A 23,104-nucleotide genomic window follows, 5' to 3' on the forward strand; every position below is an offset into this window, starting at 1 on the left:
CTCACCTCCACTCAGTGCCCTCTCAGTGTTTCTGACTCAGGTTCCTACTTGCATCCCACAGCCAGTGTCTTAGACCAGGCCACCTGCTCCTAGGTTGTCAGAGTGGCCTTTCCAGTATGCACAATGGATCACAGTTATTCCTGGTTTCTAAACAAAATGCGTCCACCTCCTTAGCTACGATCTTGCCCCAGCCCACTCCTGGGCAGACATAGCTCATGGGCCCCCTCTTAAATCAGAAAATAACCAAAACTACTTTCTAAATAGACTCTCGTGTTTCAACCCTCTATGCCTTTGCACATGCTGTTCTCTCTGTTTAAAGTACCCAATCTCTGAATCCCTGGTGAATTCCCACCATTCCAATTCCCACGGAGGGATTTCTTTTCTAGCCAGTCTCAATACAGTGTGAAAATCTCTGTTTGGGGGCCTGCTCTTCTACTAGATCTGAGGTTCTTTCAAAGCAGGCCTGGCTCACTTCTGTGCTCTCAGCTTCCAGATGCGGTGCGGTACAAAGCTGTGTCACTGTGAGCTGATGAATGGTTCAAAGCCGAGGGCAGGGGCTGCCCCCCTTCCCCTCCCCCAGGTTAACTCTGCCACCATCCCAATACCCCCAGGCCAGCTGTGCGTCTACTCTTATCCCTCTCCTTTCTCACCCGCTTGGCCCTCAGGCTCAGCCTCTCCGCCCCCTAGATCCGCCCCCAGCCTCTGTCTCACTTCCTCCGGGAGGCTGGCCCTGAGCGGGCACCACCCCTCTCGGACAGCTCCGAAGACTCAGCCCTCTAACGCACAATTCTCGTTCGACCTCTCCTCCCCGCCCCACAGATCAAAACCGAAAATCGAAACTGCGCTGGGGTTCATGCAGCAGGAGCCTGCACCCGCCGGATCCTTGGAGCCCAAGCAGGACTCCGCACTGCCCCACACGCCCACCATGCCTCACCCAGAGTCGCTCTCCGAAGACCACCAGCCCAGCCCTGGACACAGTCTCACCGAGGTACGACTGGGTTTGGGCAGATAGGGTTTAGGCTTTGTCGATTTGCTGTGGTGGAGAGAGAGGTGAGAAGGGAGAGGGAACTTGGCCAAGTACGCATAGGGAAGACCAGACCCCCTAGGATCCTGACCCTATTTGCTCCAGTAGGTGTATGAGAGAGTAGAATAGGGACCAGGGTGATTAGGGGAGCCTCTCTGGGCTGCGATTCTCCACTCCAGTGGCACCTAGGACCGGAATCTCCCACCCACGCCCAGGCGACTTGCCTCTTCGCCCTGCTCTAACGGAGGCCCACAGATTAGGGAGAGTGGAGGTAGAAGTAGCCCTACTGCCCCCTTCTGGAGTCAGGGACATGCCCCACGTGTGGAAAAAAAAAATAAAACCCAAGTCCCAGACCAGAATGGGAAACTGGCCTGGATTAGAGAGGTGTATCAGTTAAGGCCTCACAGCTCCTGCCGTTTCTCCTCTAGGAAGCCTTCCGGATACTTCTCTTGGAACACCCTGCCCGCCCAACCCCCATCACCAAGGAGCTTTATTAGGTTTTCCTCCTGGAAACTTTGCCTTAATCTTCTGGACAAACCCCCAGCCTCCCACCCTCAAAGGAACTACTTAGATCACTTGCTCTGTGTTCTCCCCAGCCCTTTTGAAAGCACAAATAACACCAGATTGCAGTAATTTGCATTATTTGTATAACTACAACAAATACTACTAGTTAACGTTTATGAGCACTTTTCACGTGCCAGGTACTGTGTTAAACACTTTTTTTGCATTTTAACATTGTGGTAAACTATACACAACAAAAGACCTACCATTTAACAATTTCTAAGTGTATGGTTCGGTGGCATTAAGTATATTAACAATGTTTTGTAACCCTCACCACGATCTATTTCTGGAAATACTTTTTATCACTGCAAACAGAAACTCTGTACCCTTTAAGCAATAGCTCCTTATTCTTCCCTTTCTCAGTTCCTGGTAATCGCTAATCTACTTTCTATCTCTGTGAATTTGTGTACTCTAGCTATTTCATATGAGTGGAATCATACAATATTTGTCCTTTCGCATCTGTATTAACTGAGTTTATTTAGCATAAGTTTCATTATGACCTCAAGTTTCATTCATATTGTAGCACATATCAGAATGTCCTTCCATTTTAAGGCTGAATAATATTTCATTGTATGTATATACCACATTTTGTTTACCCATTCGTCTGCTGATGGACGCTTTGGTTTTTGGGTCAGTGTTTTCAGTTCTTTTGGGTATGTATCTAGGAGTGAAATTGATGGATCATATGGTAGTTCTATGTTTAACTTTTTGAAGAACCACCAAACTGTGTTAAGCCCTTTACATGAGGTTGATAATGTATCAACTGAGTTCTAACCCGAGTTCCCTGAAGGCAGGGATGTATCCTATATATTCTTTTATCTCAGGACTTGGTACCGAGTCTGATGGGAAGTAGATGCTGGAATAAATTGTGGGACGAGAGGAGGGAGGCTTGAGTAAATTGGAAATTGGCATACTGATAAGCCCGGGTTTTGCATCATCCAATGACTGCCTAGAATGGGATATGAAGTTCCATTCCAGCTGCCAGCCGTTCGGCGGGTGTCGGGTTGTTGGGGATTCCTGGGACTTCAGAGCTCAATTCCTCCCCACCCCCACCCCGTCTCCCAGCAGGCCACCGAGGAGGAGTTCCAGTTCCTGCGCTGCCAGGGCTGCAAGGCAGAAGCCAAGTGCCCTAAGCTGCTGCCTTGTCTGCACACGCTGTGTTCAAGATGCCTGGAGGCGCAGAGCACGCAATGCCCTATTTGCCAGGCGCCCTGGCCCCAAGACGCTGATGCGCCGGCCCTGGATAACATCTTCTTCCAGAGTCTGCAGCAGCGCCTGTCGGTGTACCGGCAGATCGTTGACCCAGGGGCGACTTGCACCCGCTGCAAAGAGCCGGCCGACTTCTGGTGCTTCGAATGCGAGCAGCTCATCTGCTCAAAGTGCTTCGAGGCCCACCAGTGGTTCGTCAAGCATGAAGTCCGGCCCCTGTCAGAGCTCCGCGGTCAGTCTGTGCGCGAGTTCCTGGACGGCAAGCGCAAGTCCAACAACATCTTCTGCTCCAACCCCAACCACCGCATCCCTACCCTGACTAGGTGAGCCAGAGGGCTGGTAGGGGTGGGTGGGGTGGCGCATTTAAGAGCCAGGTAGAAGGTGCGGGGAGCAGAAAACCAAAGAATCACAAAGCTGAGAACGTGGGACTAGGATCTTCTAGAGCCTTGCAACTCAAAATGTGGTCCGCGGACCGGCAGCATCTGTGGCGATGACCACAATTTATGCTGTCCCAACGAGTGAGTTGTAAGAGTTCCCGATTTCCCCCTATAGTAGATAATGCTGCAGAATCATCTTTGCACCCTATTCAATAATTCATTTAGGATACATTTTTAGAAATCCCATTGCTGGTTTAAGGGATATGAAATTTTTACATTTTGATACATGTTTTCCAAACTGCCCTTCAGAAAGCCTTGTAGTGGAATTTTCCGTAAGTGCTGCAATGGGATCTCGGTATAGCTAGCTGGATTCTAGGATGAGATGCTGGTAGTTTCTGTCTGGAAAGTCAAAACTGTAACACCTTGTTATCTGGGAATGTATACATGGAAAAAAAACAATCAACTCCAGATATCATTACTTTTATTAAACAACACAAGATTTTAATTCATTTTTAAATAAATAATACATTTATATAGTTCAAAATATTAGAACCAAATTTATAAAGCGAGGGCAAGTCTCCATTCCTCTCTAGTCATGTGCCTAATTCCTACCACTTCTCTTTCCCCCATCCAGATAACCATTGTCACTAGTTTTGAATGTTACCAGAACTTCTTTGTGAATTTATACACAGACAGGAATATGTAGTCTTTTGAAGTCTTATTTTTACCCCTTTTAGCCAAAAAAGTAGCATACCTATGTGAACTTTGGGACCCTCCCCCGCAAAGATTGCTTGTTTAAGAATCTTTTGGTACTTGTTCTTGTGGATCTGCTTGCAAAGTGAAGATATTGTTTGCCTGTTGGGGACACCCAGAACTGCATTTCTGCTAAACTAAGTGTAGCCTTGGAGATTTACCTGCTTGGAGATTTACCACCTGCACTACTGAATGCATTTCCCCCAGATTCTTCAACTGCAAATATTATCATTTGAATTTGGATTTCTTTGCTTATTTTTAAGGTTGAGCAGCTTTTCATATGTTTTTTTACCACTTTTTCTTCATGTGCGAATTGCTTGTTTATGTCCTTTACCTTCCCCCCCATTCTTCCTTCTTTAATTATAAGAGACTAACTTACAGTGCAAACACAATACCTCTTTTAACATTATGTTTAAGTTTTTAGTTTTATGTAATCTAATCTCTCAATCTCTTCCCTTATGGTGTCTGACTTTGATCATCCTAAGAAAGAATTTTTCCCGTGCCAATGTTAAAAATATTTTCTTATATTCTATTTTAGTAATTTCATGGTTTTGTTTTTATAATTAAATCTTTAATTCTAATGGCATTTATTTTTGTTTGTGGTATATGAAAGGTAGAAACCTTTGCTTTATTTTTCTCCCCAAATGGAAAGTCAGTTCTCTCAACTTTTATTTGGTCTACTCTTGCCTTGAGCTGAAATGCCCTTTTTATCATGTACTAAATGCCCAAGTAGTCATGGGTATGTTTGTAAATCTCTGTTCTGTGCCAATGATCTGGCTATTACTCTGCTAATTCTTAACTGCTATTAGGAGTTCTGTAGCTTTATATTTGATTGGACAAGTTCCTATTCTTCAAAAATAATTTTGCTTTTCTTGTGCATTTACAGTTTATGTAGTTTCAGAACTTACAAATTCATTGGGATTTTGATTGAAATTGCAAAATTTGGGGGAGAATTGGCTTCATCTCTGGTTATAGCTTTTGGATTTTAAAGTTTTATTTATATACATCTTGAACTTTAGTTAAATTTAGAATACTTAATAATATTGTGAATGGGATTTTTTCCATTATAATTTTTAATTATCATTAGCATTCACTAATGCTCTTAATTTATGTATATTAATTATATCTAATCATCTTATTGAACGCTTTTATTCTAGTAAGTTTTCTAATTGATTCTTTTGGATTTTCTAGATAAATAATCATACCATCTGCAAATAATAAAAACATTTTTCTTTATAATATTTATACACATTATTCTTTGTGGCTTTGTTTCATAGGCCAGACCAGTACTGAATAATAGTGGTTAGGAAAAGCAACTTTATCTTGTTCTGTCTTTCATGAAAAAGTTTCTTAGGATTTCTTGTTTAGTATGATGTATATTGTTAACTTCCTTAGGTAACTTTAAAAATCACATTAGGAAAGTTGCCTCCCATTTCTAGTTTACTAAGAGTTTTGTTGTGATTTTGTTTTTGTTCAGCTTTTAACAAATAAAAATATTTTTTAAACACTCAGGAATGGGTGTTCTTTTGGACTCTATGAAGGTATTCTTTCACCTTTTAGTATGATGAATTATATTAATAGGTTTCTTTGTATTGAACCATTTTTTTTAATTCCCAGGAGAAAAAAAGCTCTATTTGGTCATGATATACTATTATTTTAATTCATAACTACATTCTATTTAGTAACATTTTATTTAGGCTATTATCTGTATTTATAGATGTGATCAATTTTTATGAGTATGTGTGATTTCTTTGTCAACTTTTCTTATCCATTTTATAACACTCTCTTTCAATGAATTTGTAAGCTTTCCATTTTTGAAAATGATAATATATATAAATTATTTAGCATAGTGCCAAGCATATATTAAGTACTCAATAAATGTTAAAATCTTGCTATTCTTATCCTTTCTATGCTCTAGAACAATTTAGGGAACTAAGCAATTAAGCCTTTAGCGGTTTCTTGAAAAACTAAGAATGGTGCCTTTTTTGAAGAATAGATTTTTTTCCATGGTATTGGTCTGGTTTGGATCTTGACTCAGATTTTCTGGAACATTTTTCCAGTTCATCCTGAGTTACCTTTCATAATTTAAACATCTCTATACCTGTAATTATATCTCCTTTTTTTATTTCTAATATTATATATTTGTGGTTATTTCAGTGATCTTTTCTAAGTACTAGCTTTTGGTCTTTCCTTATATTTCTTACTGATATTAATATTTCCTTTTTAAGTGGCTTGTAATATTTAGTTTCTATATTTGGTGTTAATTTCTACAGTCCAGTCAGTTAATATGTAGGAGTTCTATATCTGAGACTATTTTGAGGTTTTCCTTGAGGCCTAGCATATTCCTTGGAAGAATATACTTGTAGGACTTTTAAAAAATGTGCATTCTTTATAAAATACACACACACATTTATATATATGCACACCTATATATAATTATATCTCATCTATATCTCTACTCTTGTTTAAATTTTTAGCACATATTAGAACATATTTGTGTGTGTGTGCGTGTGTACATTTATCAAGAGTAGATTATTACTCTTCTTCCAGATAAGGTAGAGTGTTTAGCATACTTTTTATTTTCCCCTTTCCCTTCCCATGCCCAGATTTAGTTGAACTGACATGACGTTTTAGTTCTAGATTACCAAATTTTTATGCCTTTTCTATTCTAAGCATCCTTTGTTAACAGTTATTAAGTGTCACAATCACATAACCTCCTTGTTATTCATAATCTTAGATTTTAATTGGTTTCATTGCTCATAATAATTTTTTCTATAGCATATCTTCCCCTTTCCTGAATTATTTAATGTGATTAATTTTCCATGTAGCTGGAATACCTTAAGAATTGTTTATTTTTCAGAAAGTTTACTTTATGAGGCCATAAGTGTCTTAACTTGCATGTCCTTTTGCTGTCACACACAAAGAAAAGTTTAGCTAGGTATAAAATTCTGGGGTCGCAATCACTTAATCTTGGAATGTATAAACACTGCTTCCTGAATTTCTGACCTCCAGTGTTGCAGATGAGAAATTCAGTTATTATCTAATTATTTTTTCTTTGTGCATAATCAGTTTTCATTAGCTAAGGATTTTATATAATTTTTTTTTCTTGAAATGATTAATCGGGCTATATCAGATATCTTTTTTTTTCAATGATCCTCCATGTCATTGTTGATCAAATCTTTCTCAGCTCAAAGATATGGTCTTAGACTTTTTTAATGTATTGATTTCACTTCATTTGCTTTTTTTTTTTCTTATTAGAACTATTGTTATATGGAAATTGAACTCCAAATCCATCTTTTACATGTTTTATCCTTTTTTCATTAATTCTGTTACTTCATTTTGTTATTCCGGATTCTCAGAGAGTTCCTTGAATTGATTTTCTATTCACCAACTCTTTTTTTCCCCCTCAGGAGACTCCTTTCTACTGTTTATTACCTATGATAAGTTTTGTTTTGTTTTGTTTTTCTCAGCAATCATTTTTTTTTATTGCCAGAAAAAGGTTCATGGTCTCAGGATGCTTTTTCTTGTCAGCCTGTTCTCGTTTTCTCTATGGATGTACATCTCCCTGAAAAACAAACTTAGGATTTTTAGAAGTTTTATGTTTCCTATATTACTCTTATTTTAGTGTGAACTGAGAGTCAGTTTGGATGCCATTTTTGCTGCTGATTCTCTTTATAGGCCCTCTTGCTCTGTGTCCTCTGCTCACATTTAAATGCTGACATCTAGGTTGTATAGTTTTAGTCGTTGATGATGGGCTTTTAGCAGTTGTGTAAACCAGTTTCCACCTCCTACCCCTGCAGTGACGTTGGGGCTGCTCCCCCAGATGGTGGTAGCTTACAAGTGGTCCCACCTGCAGTTTGGGGGTCAGGGATGGATTTCTCTCCGGTTGCAATGGGCAAGGCTGCTCCAGCCAGCGAGAGGGCAGGATTCCAGTCAAGAAAGCATGGCAAATGGCTTAAAAAAACTTGACCTTATTGTTTAAAAATCATACACACACTCACAATTCACATCATTTTACAATTTACCAGTGGTTCCTGAAAAAACTCAACTTGTTTTTTCTGTACAAAACTTTAATGTCATAAATAACCTATACCTTTCTTCAATAGTAAACCACTCTATCCTTTGACATGGATCTGCTTTAGGACACATGTTGAAGAGCAGTACCAGAGGTGGCTTTACACTTAGAACCTAGCCTGTGAGTATCTGCCCTGGGGCCACTGGCATTTGATCACCATGACTGTGGAGTCCATGTTCCTACTGTGTGGCAGGCCCTCTGCTAGGTGATAGGTTATAAATATGAACAGATACAGCCCTGGCCCTCGTTGAGGTCACACTTTGGTGGAGGAACCAGATCCATAATTAACAATCAAGGTTGCAGAGTGCCGTCAGGAAACCTGCTCACTGTTGTCACTCTGTGCTTTGATAGCTACCCTTATCATACTGTCCTCTATCTTGCATTTTACCTTGCCAGTATCCCTATTTGGCACAGGGCTGACATCTGGTGTGTGCTTAATTTAAGGGCAGAAAACAGGCAGACACAAAGGCAAATGATCTCAGAAAAGGCCACCTGCCCAGGCCATATCAGCTGGGGAAGGCACTTTCCAAGACGATGTCACAGCCTGTCATGTAAGGAAGGAAAAAGGGCATGGAGAGGTGTGTGTGTGTGTGTGTGTGTGTGTGTGTGTGTGTACATGTACATGTACAAAGAGGCATTATTAAGTCTGCTGCATTTCAGGAACTGCAAGTAAAGGGTATATGTGAAGTCAGGGGCTGGAAGAGTGAGCTGGGATCAGACGAGGTAGGCTTGGAGGAGTTAGGACTCTATCCTACAATTTCCAGGACATAGAATGTTCTCAGCTTGCTCCTTTCTCACGTAATTTACTCTTGTTTTACCAGTGAATGACCTATAAGCAGTGGTCCCCAACCTTTTTGACACCAGGGACCAGTGCTCCTATGAGAATCTAATGCCTGATCTGAGGTGGAGCTGAGGCCATGATGCTAGTACTGGGGAGCGGCTACAAATACTGATGAAGCTTTGCTTGCTCACCTGCTGCTCATCTCCTGCTGTGTGGCCCAGAGGTTAGGGACCCCTGCTATAGAACGCACTGGTACCCTATGGGGGTTCTGTTGGAAACTCATTGATGGATGTGAAGCAGAGTGGGATAAGATCCTCTCTGCACTGTGCTACTATGATTGAAGTGGGCAAATTTGGGAGCAGGGAGACTAGTATTTGTTTCTTTGGCTACATGCTTATTTATATTTCACCCCATTCCATAAAGAATTTGAGATTTACCGCCATGCTTTTGTGTATATGTACTCAACAGAATCTGAAGGAAAGAATCTGGACCAGAGAAAAGGGAGCCCCATTGGGAAACTAAGGCCATGGTGCAGGTGCAGGTGAGGACTGCAAGAATGCAAAGATGGAGGGATAGGGAGAAGGCCGAAGTCTCACACTGCCAGGTCCTGCCTGACCTAGAGGTCAAGGTGGCTGCCAACCTTTCTATTATTTGTGAAAGGGATGCCAGGGAGTCCCAACCCACCTGAGAGTAATATGGGTCTGGGATGCAGGTGTAGCTAAGACCCATGTCTGGGCAGGTGGGGTAGAGGAATTGATTCAGGGCCATCAAAGCTTATAGCCAGAGAGATCTTGAATTATATTTGAGTAGAGAAAACAAAAGACTTATTAATCAAGTTTGAGAGGTTTGATGAGATCATAAACTGGGAAAAGAGTTCCCAAGACCAGAAGTTGGAATAATAGGCAACACACAGGGGAGAGGCACACTGAGCAGCCCAGGGGAGGGTTTCAGGGCAGAGAAGGACAACATGCAATGGCAAAGCTGGTGGCAAGGAAGGGAAAGTCTGTTGGCTAAAGAGCAAATAGAAAAGACAGATCCCGATGGGCCCACTTAGGGTCAGGGCTGGGGGAGGAAAGCCAGATGCCAAGGGTGCAAACTCTAAGGAGCTCCCTTGCCCTTCTGAAAGTCTGTATCCTAGGTATCTGGCTGGCGTCCTCATCCCGGCCTTGCCCAGTGCCCTCTTGGTACCCTCTATGAAGTTATCAGTAAATTGTGTCTCATTGGGGATTGGTGATCTCCCTGGGATTGAATGTTGGCCTCCAAGGAGCATCACATGGGCAGAAGAGACTGCTGCTGCCAGTTAGGGCACAGTCAGATTACCCATTTTCAAGTTTTTCTGTGAACCTAACCATGAGACTTTATTTCAGAGCCAGGAGAAACTGCTTTTCCTTTAATTGGGCGGGGTATTTTGGGGGGGGGGCAGTGTTCCAAGGTAGATTTGGTTGGATAATACGTGGGTAAAAGGGATTCCCAGCCCCCGTCCCCACTCCCAGTGCCCTTCTGTGTTTTGGAGAAAGAAGCAAGAAATTTAAAGTAACCGAAACCAAGATCAGGGTTAAGGTTAGTGTCCCTGCCTTAATTCGGAAGTCTGATCTCTGCTTTCTCCAGCTATAAAGAGTAGGTTTTTCTGCTCAGGGGTAGAGGCCTTGGACATTTGAGAAGAATTTTTAATAACAAGACTTGAAATTAACAGGCTTTTGTCATTGATTCCTAACTCATAAGATTAAACTATTTGGAACCACATTCATCCATCTCTCCAGCCAGCCATTGAACAACTGTTTATTGAGCATTTATTTCATGCCCAGTATAATGATCGCTATTACTGGGAGAATAAGAATCCCTGTCTTTGAAGTTCTAATTTGTGGAGGGTTTCTGTCTACAGGTAAGTTGTGGGTATGCACATCCCTATGTCCCATGGCAGGGAGCCATAGGTATCAGAAGACTCGGTCAGATAAAGTGCTGGAGCAGTTTAAAGGAGGGTAAAGTTGTGTTTACTTGGGAGGATCAGGGAAATCTTGATGAAAGAGTTGACATTTGAGCTATACCATGACCTTAGGTGTTTGTGTGTATGAGTTTTAACTAAAACAAATATATAAATTAGTGACAAATTTTTAGTTAGTGGCTAAAGCAAAACAAACAAACAAAAAAACAACAAATGAATGGCTTACATAAGTGAATAGGTGTGGAGCTAGCCTCTGGCCTAACCTTATTAGATACTGAAATTGTGTCACCAGGACCCACTTTCTCTATTGTGACCTGACTATCTTCTCTGTCAGCTCCTTTCACAGAAGGGTTTCTTCCTCTTGGCTGCAAAATGATTGTAGCAGCTCCAGAGGTTAATACACACTCTCACCCTCAAAGCCAATGGGAGAGAGTGAGAATGGTTCCTGTCCATAAAAGGTTCTCTGAGGCTGCTGGGGGATACCCAGGTTGACTTGAGCCTGAGTCACGTGACACCCTGAAGCTCATGAGCTGAGAACAGGGAGCGGATGGCTCCCTAAAGGGGAAGTCCAATTCTGCATGGTTACAAAAAGGAAGAGAAATGTGTCTTCCATATGTCTTGGAAAAGTCTCCAGCAACCACTGCAAGTGAAAACAAAGAAGAAGAAAGATTCCAGGTGTATGGAATGCAGTGGAGCAGAAATCAAAGTTCAGGGAACAGGTTTGAAGCCAGCCTCAAGTGAAGCTCCCTGACCCCTTGGTGCCTAGGCGCCCATTTCCAATAGGAAGCTTCCTTCTTCCAATATGGTCAGAGAATGGGCTGTCTAGTTGGATTCAACCTCGCACTAACACAATAGATCATGTTCCTATTTTTTGAGATGGTTTTCCTGTGCTATTATCTTAAGTTCCACACCCTCCTGTAAGATTATTGAGGAAGACATAACTGTTCCCCTTCTATAAATGAGGTGAGAGGCCAGAGCGCTGATGGGAACTAACCCAAACAGGAGAGCTCATGTGAGCCAGAGCCAGACAGGATACGTTTCCTAACTACAGACTGTGCTCCTTTCCTGCTACTGCTTGGCCTCTGCATTCAGGCAATCCTTAACTAACGACTGTGCTGAGCTGTAAAAAAGGGATTCTATTAAGTCACTTGTTTAGAACTTGAAGTGTATTTCCCCTTAGAATTATATTATTAAAAGAAAGCATTCTATTTAAGCAATGTTTAAATTTACTTTTCCTTGACTTTAATGGGAGAGAAAGAAACGTAAAATTGGATCTGCTAAGCTTCAAAGAAATATTTCTTCATCCTAAAATATTTTCCTAAAAGATCTCTCTGAGATTAAGAATCATCATTGTTTGCTTTTAATGAAATGCCTCCATTTTAGGCAGTAGTAACTGAGCCTCTGCTATGAAAGATCAGGATGGTCCACTCCCATATTCCTAGTCTTGTTTCCATGTCACAATGGCTTCAATGGACTGCACTGGTCCATTTACTTTGATGTCACTTTTCACAGATTCTTTATTTTGATTCAGCTCTTAGATAGATATCCTCAATCAGGATTTTTGTTTGTTTATTTCCCAGAAAGACTTCTATGTTATGAATTCCGAGAGTCTCTCGATGTTAAGAATGTCTGTCAGTTGCTCTTGTATTTGCATGCATGACATATTGGCTGAGTACAATATACCTGGGTCACACTCTTTCTTTTAGAAGTTTGTAGACTTTGTCCTCTAACATCGAATGTTCCTGAGGAGAGGTCCGAAGCCCAATTTATTTGCTTTTTCTGTCTTGATGTCTAAATATAGTTTTCATTCTTGAAGCTTATTAATTTAACCAAGCTGTCTTGGTGTTGAACTTTTTGTATCACATTATTTTGGAACCCGGTATGATCCTTCAATCTAAAAATTCTGTTTATTTCCATGAAATTTTCTTACATGATTCCTCTTCTTTCTTCCCCCTCATTTTTCTCTTTTTGCTCTATTACCATTAGTATTGCAATTTTTAATTCATTATTTTTAGGTTTTTCAGGTTAATAATCTCAACAATATTACTACAATTTGGGGGAACTTATTTAATGACTATTGAATGAATTACAAAGATCAGAACATTCAAAGCTACATAAAATCATTTTATACACATTTTTATAAAAATACTTGAGAATATCAAAATCGTTTGCATCACATAGGATTTACTGCCTGTTTTCTATGTCACAAGAGTCTATTAACATTTAATTATTAACTTTAGTCATTGAATTTTCTAACAAATTCTTGCTTGGGCATATTTTGCAATTTGGATTTGTCTACCAGAGATCTTAGAGTTGGTCCAGCTAAGTAGAACTGCCTGTTTATACCACGTAACTTAACTAATATAGTATTAAATTGTTGTGACCTTAAATATCAAATATTTTTCTTATTCATGGTTTTACTCAATGTATTGTTTAGCTATTTTCATCTCTTGCAATTTCATTTACTGAAAGTAGATCGAATTTAAATAGCTTGATAATCACTGTATTTATCTATATGATAAACTTTGTATTATTGTCTTGCAACATTTACTGGCTTGTAAATTTATGTTGCACTAAAGTTCACTAATATTCAATACTGTATATATAACTGTATATACAGTATATATAACTGTAGTGCGTTATTATAAAACTCAATGAATTTCCTCAAGTGATCTAACTGTTCCAAAAATTTAATCTCTTTTACTAACATATAACTTACATTGATGCTTTAAAAATGTCTTGCACTTGATACTATTCCAATTGTTATTCTGAGGGGCATCATTGCAATCATCTCAGCATATGACAATAATTACATTTTAAAAATAGCATCTTGGTGGCAGTGGAAAGCATTGATTGTAATTGTAGAGCCTGAGGTACTTAAAGATAGTGAAAGCATTATTCCTAATAATATCCCTTCCTCCAATTATTTGTTGGTTGGGAAGGTGGTGACTGAGACCAGAGAACCTGAGGGCTCAGATAGGAAGATACTAGAAGAGAAGCAGCAAAGAAAGGTTGAGAGGAAGAAGCTTTGTCTGTTTCATACTATTGTCTTACACTGGCCCCATACCCAAGAACGAGGATGAAAAACTTTGTGCTTTTCCTTCCCCATTCTTCAATGCGGGTCCCTGCTCCCAAGACGCAGGGCTGGCATATCCATAGTGTACGATGTTCATCTCATCTCCTGGCTTCAGAAATCTTGTTTCCTCAACTGTGTCACCCAGGAGGTAAACAAGAGATCGGTCTGATTAAATGCATTCGTACTACTGTGTAAATGACAGATCGGTTCCTTTAAATTTCCTCTAGCTAACTATTTGAGTTTTGCGACTCCACCAAAGTGAAAGTTCCTAGTCACACTCGTTGGGGTGGGAGTGGTGGTAAAGTGGAGAGTTTTTCGGTTGCCATTCCAGCAAGCCAGGCCCCGCCCTGGAGTCCTGCTGTAGGGCCAGCTCTCCTCCACTGGTCCTATATTTATAGACTCTTTGCCTCCTACATTTCTTAGCTACCTGTTTACTAGAACAGCAGAAGCGGCATGCTGCTTTGGTCCTAGCAGGAGGAGTGGCTAGACTGGGGTGGCCTGTCCATAGTGGGAAGGGAACAGCCCAGGGACCACATTTAGTGGTGATGTGTCCTTACATGTGTACATGTGTAGTTAATGCTCCTTCTTAGATGGCTCCAGTACGTCCAATGCGTACTGTGCTGGTCACTTCACTTATACCAGCCCACCTTTGTCCTTGCAATTGTCTGTGAGAGGCATCCTTATCTCCATTTTATAGATGGGAAAATTAAGGCTCAGAGAGAGAAAGTACTTGCTCAAAGCTTCATAGGTAGGAATTGGAAGAACTCAGATTCAGGCCTACATCTGTCCACCTCTAGAACCCATACCCTTTCTGCCATCAGGGAGCCTCCGGCCTGGAGGTTTAGACAGACATGGCTTTCGGATGGGGAGATTAAGAACCCAGGAAACATGCTGGGGCTTCTGTTAAAATATTAGCATCATAGTCAATTCACTGAACACTCATAAAGGTGTAAGTGAAACAGTACATCTCAGGAAAGAAGAGAAAAAGCTTTGTGGTAATTTCAAGGTGGGATGTTCTTTGAGGGTTTCCCATTACCTCCTACTTAAAGGCCAAACTCCTTTGCTTAGAATTGTTTATGGAAATTTTTGGAAAATCTTAATAGGTGTAAATAGGGAGAGAGAGAAAGAGAAAGAGAAAGAGGTAACTCCTATCAGTTCAAACGGTTTCCTTTCCTCCCTGCTATCTCTATAACCATCTAAAACAAAATGAACAACACTTAGTATCTCGCAACTTTCTTTTCTTATACTAGGAAGTCACGAATGTCTTTCTAAAATGTATATAGTTTTGAATTTTTAGGTAGTCGCATCTGTTGATTATATGATTTCTTCCGTTTCTTCAGTGGTTGTAGAGTCTTTACTATTATGAGAGTAAATAGATATGGTGTTATCTTCACATTTAACTCTGTGAGCCATCAGAAATGTATCTTGGAGTGTTATACAAAGCAAAGCTCTTACTCGGTCCTCCCCCAACCCCGTAGCCATTTTTCCTGATTCCAATTGTTGAAAACCCCTTCAACGTCCATTACTTTGGGATGCTTTCTTTATTATATAGAACATACATTTTTGTAGATGCCAGGGCCTATTTCAGGACTATCTAGTCTATTCTGCTGATCTTCCTCTTGACTCTTAGACTAGTACCACTCTTTAATAATGGGAGTTCTGTAATGTGTTATCTGGCAGAGAAAATGCCCTTTCCTCACACTGATTTTTCAGAAATTGCCTAGCTGTTTGCTCCATTTATTTTGTCATGTGAAATTCCGAATCAGTGGGTTAAGTTTCAAAATCTCATTTGTAATTAAACTAAAATTGCTTTAACCCTTTATATGAACTTGAGGAGAATTAATATTATAATATTTAGTCTCTCTAATTGGGACCTTGTTACACTTTTCTGCCTTTTAGACTTTTTCTGGAGGGTTTTGTCCTTTTTGCCATATAAGTCCTTCCATATTTCTCGTTAGGATTATGTCTAGGGTTTTGGGGGGAGGGGTTGTTTGTTTGTTTTAGCACTTAAAAATTGCTGTCGTGAATGGGAGCATGGAAATTTTTTCCCATATTTCTTTTCATTTGCTTTGCTGGGATAGAATTAGGCTATTTTCTTCTCTTAATTCTGGTATAATCTAGCCAGTCTGGCTGCGTAACTTCTTAATAATTCTGCAGTGTTTTAGTTCATCCCTTTGAGTATTCCAAGGAACTTTCACTTTGGTGGAGTAGCAAAACTTGTCATTTTGCTTTTTAGAGCTACTCCTCTCTCTGTCTGAGTTAAGTCTGGGTTCTTGTCATGGAGCTCCTTGTGGGCAGATGTCTACCTCACCTCTGCCTCCTCCAAAATGCCAAGCACGCTGTAAGCACTCAATGAATGTCCCTTGAATGAGAGCGAAGGTATCCTAGGCCAAAGAGGTCATTCATTCCTGGTCTTGGGGCAGCTCCTTAATAGGTCACTCCAATTCAGAATCTATACCTCAGTTTTATCAGAAGGCTGGGGGCTTTTGGAGCCAGGGGGTCTGATTCAGGCAACCAAGTCACAAAGACCTGAGGCCAATTATCCACTTCCATCCAGATGGAGAGCGGTGACTGGCAACCGCTTTCCCTAGCAAGACCTCCAGGGAGCCTAGAAATAGCAGAGACTATGGTAGACACAGAATGTCTTGCTCTCTCTCCAGCCAGGCCACCCGAGGTGGACCCCTCCCAGGCTGGGAGCACTCTTTCTATGGAAGAGAAGCCAATTTCAGGCTCAGCCCCTTTCCCATGGGTCCAAAACAAGGAAAATTACACTGGCTCTAGTTCTCTCTTTATTTCTATACTCTGTATAGTTGCCTATATTTATTAGTATTCCATTCTTTAATTTAAAAAATAGTTACATTCACAAGGTTCAAATATAAAAGCAATCTAAAAGGCATACAGTGAAATGTCTCCTTCCACTTCCAACTGACCCCATCCATAACTACTTTTACTAATATATGTGTGTTTTGAACATCTCTTTATTCAAATATAATCAAACGTGAGTATATTCTTATTTTTCTTTCTTCTTACACAAAAGGTAGCATCCTATACATACACTTCTGCGCCTTGATTTTTTTTACTTAAAATATACATCGTAATAGATTTTGAGCATTTATTATATGCTAGTCACTGTTCTAACTACACACACACACACGCACACACAATTTAATCCTCTTAACACTCCTTTTATTATCCTCATTTTGTACAGCTGCATAGTATTCCATTGTATAGGGGCATCATAATTTATATAATTCATTGCCTAGTGATGAACACTTAGGTTGTTTCTGTTCTCTACTATAATGGGCTGTATTGGATTGTACAGATGTCATTTCCTACATGTGGAGATAGAGTTGCAGAATACCACAAACTTAGGGGTTTAAAACAGTACATAGTTATTATTGTGTAGCTCTGGAAATCAGAAGTCTGAACTGGGTCTCATTGAGATAAAAATCAAGATGTCAGCAAGGCTATCTTCTAAAGACTCTTGGAGAAGATCGATTTTCTTGCCTTTTCCAGCTTCTAGAGTCTGCCTGCATTCCTTCATTCATAACCCTCTTCCATCTTTGAAGTCAGCGGTATAGTATTACTCCGATCTCTGCTTCCATCATCATATCTCCCTTCTCTCGCCTCCCCTTTCCTTTATAAGGACTCTTGTGATCACACTGGGTCCACGCAGATAATTCAGGATGATCTCCCATCTCAAGATCCTTAATGTGTTCTCTCTTGCAAAGCCTATTTCCCATGTAAGCTAATATTCATTCACAGGTTCCGGGAATCAGTACATGAATGGGAGCCATTATTCCGCCTACTACAGTTTGTATCTGGACTCTTACCACTTACTAATTGTGTGACCTTGGGCAAGTTATTCTACCTCTTGTTCATTTTCCCTATCCTTAAAATGGGCATAATAATAGTTCCTACCCCCATAGGATTTTAGGATTCCTTGAGTTAACATTTATCAAATATTTATTATGATAGTGTCTGACACATAGTAAATGCTACGGAATTGTCTGCTAGCTGAAATCTATTAAGTAAAAACATACATGTTCTTTGATCTAGCAATACTGTTTTTTTGTAATCTGTTTCATAGGAACAAAAGCATCCATGCATTAGGCTACACAAAACATTGTCCATATTGGCCAAAAAAGAAAGAAAGGGAAAAAAGATACGTAAACAAGAATTCACTGTAATGTTCATTAAAAGGAGAATGAGTGAATCATTGTGGTCCATCTGGGATATAATGAGCTATTTATTAAAAACAATACAGTTGATCTACTTAATAGACCTAGAACAATATCCTAAATGAACGTAAATTAGAGGAGGAAGTTACAAATGGTATAGTATGATCTCATTTTTTTTAAGTACAATCATCAACCCCCCAAATTGCTGTATATTTGAGCCAATTATTTAACCTCTGAATGTTTCTGTTTCTTCATTTATGAAATGAAGATAACAATCGTTTCCCCCTAAACAGTCTCTAAGCAAGGGTGAAATAGGTTGAAATGTATAAAGTCTTTAGAATCCTGCAAGCAGCTGCATAGTCTGGATATTTTTGTAAGGTGATTTGAGTGGAGAGAGTTGTGGAAGGATGCACCCAGGAGATGAATAACTTTTAAAAAATATGTCTTCGTATTGTTTTTATTGTTACTTCAGTAACTTTTTAATATTCTAATATTTTACTAGTAGTTGAGATACCATCACCATAACCACAAACACTGAATTAGGAAAAGCACGAACCTAGAAACATACCATGATTCAAAGTTTTGTAATTCTTAAAGAGGAACGTAATAAAAATTTAAAGGGAAAAAAAAACGAGAGAGCCCTAAATCGGGCTGGCCTTGTGTGTCCACAGCATCTACTGCCGCGGCTGCTCCAAGCCACTGTGCTGCTCGTGTGCGCTCCTGGATAGCGGCCACAGCGACCTCAAGTGCGACATCAGCGTGGAGATCCAGCAGCGGCAAGAGGAACTAGATGCCACGACGCAGGCGCTGCAGGAGCAGGACTGCGCCTTCAGTGCGGCGCAGGCACAGATGCACTCTGCCGTCAGCCAGATGGGGCGCGTGCGCAGCGACATGGAAGAGCTGATCCGCTCGCGTGTGAGTCAGGTAATGGCATATGTGCGGGCGCAGGAGCGCGAGCTGCTGGAGGAGGTGAACACGCGGTACCAGCGTGAATACAAGGAGATTGCGGGACAGTTGGGCCGCCTGGACGCTGTGCTGCAGCGCATCCGCACAGGCAGCGTGCTCGTACAGAGAATGAAGCTCTACGCCTCAGACCAGGAGGTGCTGGACATGCATGGCTTCCTGCGAGAGGCGCTCGGCCGCCTGCGCCAGGAACAACCCCAGAGCTTGCAAGCTGTCGTGCGCACTGACAGCTTTGACGAACTCAAGGTGCGCCTGCAGGACCTGGTCTCTTGCATCACCCAGGAGACAGGTAAGCACTCGAGCCACCCTTATAGCTGGCCTGTTTACTATTTAAAGGCTTGTGCCTTGATGCTGCCCTCCGTGTAACAGAAATGGAAACTGGGGGGCGGGTATTGTCTCTTGAGTTTGATCCCATCGTAGTTTCCAGGGCACAGGATAAGAGAGAGAGGAGGCCGTGATATGGGCCACAGCCACCCAAAGGGATCATGTTTGACTAATTTACAAGACCCTGTGGGTTAGCTGTGATCTTGTGACCCTTGGGGAAGTTAAGAAACTACAAAGCTGAGCTCTAAACCCGATATCATTTTAACCCGGGAAGGACCAACCACACCACGAGGTTCTCTTAAGTCAACTGGAACATGAGGTTAGGACAGAAAGGGGTTCAGAAAACCCCCTGTGGTGGTTGAGTGCTTACCCAAAAACATGCTATGGCTCAGTGGAGGAGGTTCTTTGTCCCCAGAATGGCCTACCATCTGGACCAACTGCCAAACTTTATGGGCCCTGCCTGGTATTGGGCACTTGGGAAGTGGGAAACAGCAGACCGGTCCTCACTTCAAGTTGTCCAGTCCAGGATGAGGGCATATCACGTAGCTGGAGGATGAGACAGTGCTTGGCTCTGCAGTTCAAATTCAGGAGTTGTAGCAGCTCTGCAGAGCTGGATATGCCAGGGGAGTTTTCAAGAGACATGGGGATGGGGTGCACAAGAGGGCCTTCAGGGTGAGGAGGCTTTAACAGCTTTTTGACGAAGTCTCTAGGCTGGAATCTGAGCTCTGGATAGCTGGTGTGAGGAAGGGGAAGGAGGCTAAGAACCTGAAGGCCCCTGGGCAGGTGCCAGTGATAAAGGAGCCTCTCCTTCCTGCCCTTGGAGCTGATGGATGTGGGTTCATAAAAGTATATTCCTAGAGCAGGTGTGGACTCGTGCCTTCTCCACCTAGGCAATGAATGTCACCCTATATACAGGAAATCACCCCATAGCATTTGAACAGCTTGCCTTGAGTATTGTAACCAGGCCCTGGCAAAGAAAGGAAATACATATTTTATTCTAAAACATGAGAGATTTAGTTTAGATTTAATCAAAACCAGGCTGTGGGTCAGAATAGTGTCATGGAGTTCTTGCTATATGCAGAGAAGTCAGTGAACAGTAATGCCTTTAGCATTGTCCACACTTTGCTTTTGTGTTGGCCCAGAAATAGAGGTGCACTTGGAGTTTGGAGCCAAAGGAAAACGCTCAGTAATGCCAAACTTTACTTCCTCCCTTCTGACCTGGTTCATGCCCACTGCAGTCAGGGGGCTTTCCTTCCAACTGCCAGCCCCTCCATGGAGCTTTTCCAGTGCTGTGAGAGGTTGTGGAGAATGGGTTTCCAGGGAAAGCAGAGGAAACATTTCCTTTTTCCCTTTGTCACCGCCCCAGGCCAGGATGCCTCTCACCAAAGATGTCCATGACCTGCCTATGACCCTCTCTATGTTCTCCAGATGCAGCTCTACCCAGAAGAGCCAGCCCAGAGGCTACCAGCACTCCCAGGGCCCCTTTTGATGTTGACCTGGTGAGATGGGTTTGAGGGCTGATGGGGAGGTGCATGGTCCAGCAGTCAAGCAGGTTGGGAGTTCCCCTGTTTCAGAAAGGAAACTGACACTTGTCGTCCCTGTGTCTGCAGGCAGCAGAGGTGAGAAAGTGCCTGAGAAAGGGACAGGAAGTGGCTGGACTGGAGCTTTTGATAGGAGGGAATAAAGAAGGGATTGGCTTGCTTTAGGCTCCTAAATGCCACAGTAGCTCTTGATAGGACATGAGCTCTTGATGGTTTTAGGAGCAGTTAGACCCAGATATGTACAGGAGGTGAAGAAGGTGATCACTGGTAGGCTCCCCTGATGACTCAGTGCTCTGCACCCCACCCCTTTTCCTGGGGTTAACACGTGGACCTACCTTCCTCTCCTCTTCCCACACACATGGTTCTTGAAGAGGAATGGAGAATGAGGACAAGTGTCAGACCTCCATCCCAGCAGCCTGGGTTCCATTGGTGTGATTTCAGGGCCAACATATATCCAAGAACCATAGTTGCTCAGGATTGGAAGGCACCCATATCTCCTCTAATGTTGGCATTCCTTCTGCAGTGCCCTGACTTTAGCCGTTCAGCTTTCATGCACACACCTCCAGGGACAGGAAGCTCACTCATTCTTGAGGCAGCCATTCCCATCTCTGGACTACTACCCTGACTTAAAGTGCTTCCCTGGGTAGAAATGCAATGGCACCCCTTTGACTCGCTCCCTGGGGTGCTTGCATGCATGGTTCCTCTGTACCAGGATCAGCTTCCCCAGTGCCTTCCCAGACTGGGCATCTGGTCTCCTCCACATCCTGCTCATCCAGGTTTGCATGTGCTTGCTTGTCTAGGACCCGGGCCCAAGACTAATCAGATCTCCATGGAAAACAGGTCTTCTGATGGGGGTGGTCAGGATGGTAAGCCTTCCTAGCTTTGCTATGGCATGGCCCATAGGAGAGATTGCTGAAGGAGAGGCTTCCAGGAGAAGGCAGGATTTAGGATCTGAGAGTTTTAGAACTAGAAGACAGCTCGGAGTCTAATTTCCTCTTTTAAGGAGGTTGAAGCTAAGGCCCAGAGAGAGGGTGTGACTTAACCCAAGGCCACATGGCAAGCTAGGGGCAGGACTAGAAGCCAACTCCTAACTGTCTGCATCCCCATAACTACTACATCCCCATATACACAACTTTAAAAGTAAAAAAAAAAAAAAAAAAGGACATTTTACTTTTTGGTTAGGTAATATCACATGATCAGAAATAAAAGCATAGAAAGTGATAAATGTCTCAATCCCACCTTGTCCCCCATCTGTGAGTTCTTAGGCCCACATATCTACCTCTGTGAACTTCTTACATATCTTTTCAGAATTTCTTTATGTAACTACAAGTAAATATGATTACAGATATTTGCTTTTTCCTTTTTTTTTTTTTTTTTTTGTACAAAGTTAGCATAGTACCACATAGACATAATATTGTGCTCCAGGCTTTTTCACCCAATGAAGTATTCCTTCCTGATGCCTTTTTCCATCTGCATAGTGGTCTACTGAATGGATGAAGCATGCTTTATTTAGTCAGTTCTCTGTCTATGCATAGTTAGACATTTGTTTTGTATTATAAACATTACTAGAATGAATAATGTCCCCAGAGAAATCATATGAATAATAGTGGAAAATGCTGTCTGGGTCCACAGATCTCAGCTGTCTTTCAGGTGCCCGTGGCTGGTTAATGAACAGCAAGAAAGCCCAAACTGTCTGTGTAAGGTCTAGGCATTTTGCTGGGTCCTTTTCTTGAGGTGACCTCTCACTATCCACTACTAAACAGTTTGAACGTGGAGCACCAGAAGAATGCTCTTTTCGCAGAGCATCTTGTGTTCTTTAAGTAATAGGTTGGAGGAGGGGGCATGCGGAGTTGGGGAAAAGAAGTGAGTAACTCTGACTGCAAAAAACAAGTGTGACAACTTGAGTGAGGCAGGCATGGTCCGGCTATGCCAGGAGAGTCAATCCCATCATCTATGCCCAGAGAAAGGCAACTCTTGGATTCGTGTCCCTCCCTTAGGAGGCAGGAGCTGGGCTTCTAGTGCCAACACTCATCCTTGAACTTGGTTAACTTTCATTGCAGCTGTGTGCCTAGATGGAGATGACAACAAAATAGGCTTAACTAGGACTGCTGGTGGTGGGGAACAGGTGTGGCTCTGGCATTTTCCCTCCTTTGTTTCTCATAGGCTCTTTTTGTAATAATATTATAATACTTTAATGAAAAAAAACTTAATTTAAAGCTATGGAACATCTATAAATCAGTCATCATGATTTTCCTTTACTGAGCCCTCATATGTCTGCTGCTTCATTAACAATGGAG

At 41.8% G+C, this 23,104-nt stretch overlaps 1 protein-coding gene across 10 annotated transcripts in view; it reads left to right on the forward strand.

The window, feature by feature from the left end:
- The first annotated feature begins 740 nt into the window (after positions 1-740).
- Positions 741-23,104, forward strand: part of PML (promyelocytic leukemia) — a 39,913-nt gene continuing 17,549 nt past the window's right edge. For 3 of the 10 annotated variants that reach the window (XM_023524387.1, XM_023524386.1, XM_011382042.2), the window contains exons 1-5: positions 743-988; positions 2,651-3,117; positions 18,651-19,231; positions 20,695-20,765; positions 21,608-21,673. In XM_023524387.1, the coding sequence (XP_023380155.1) occupies positions 854-988; positions 2,651-3,117; positions 18,651-19,231; positions 20,695-20,765; positions 21,608-21,673 (1,320 nt within the window). In that variant the 5' untranslated portion in view covers positions 743-853. Of the gene's footprint in view, positions 989-2,650; positions 3,118-18,650; positions 19,232-20,694; positions 20,766-21,607; positions 21,674-23,104 lie in introns of all 10 variants that reach the window. The other 7 variants (XR_002777564.1, XM_023524390.1, XM_023524388.1 and 4 more) reach the window with 5 other exon arrangements.

The sequence above is a fragment of the Pteropus vampyrus genome, unplaced genomic scaffold, assembly GCF_000151845.1.
Source record: "Pteropus vampyrus isolate Shadow unplaced genomic scaffold, Pvam_2.0 Scaffold462, whole genome shotgun sequence".
NCBI lineage: Eukaryota > Metazoa > Chordata > Mammalia > Chiroptera > Pteropodidae > Pteropus > Pteropus vampyrus.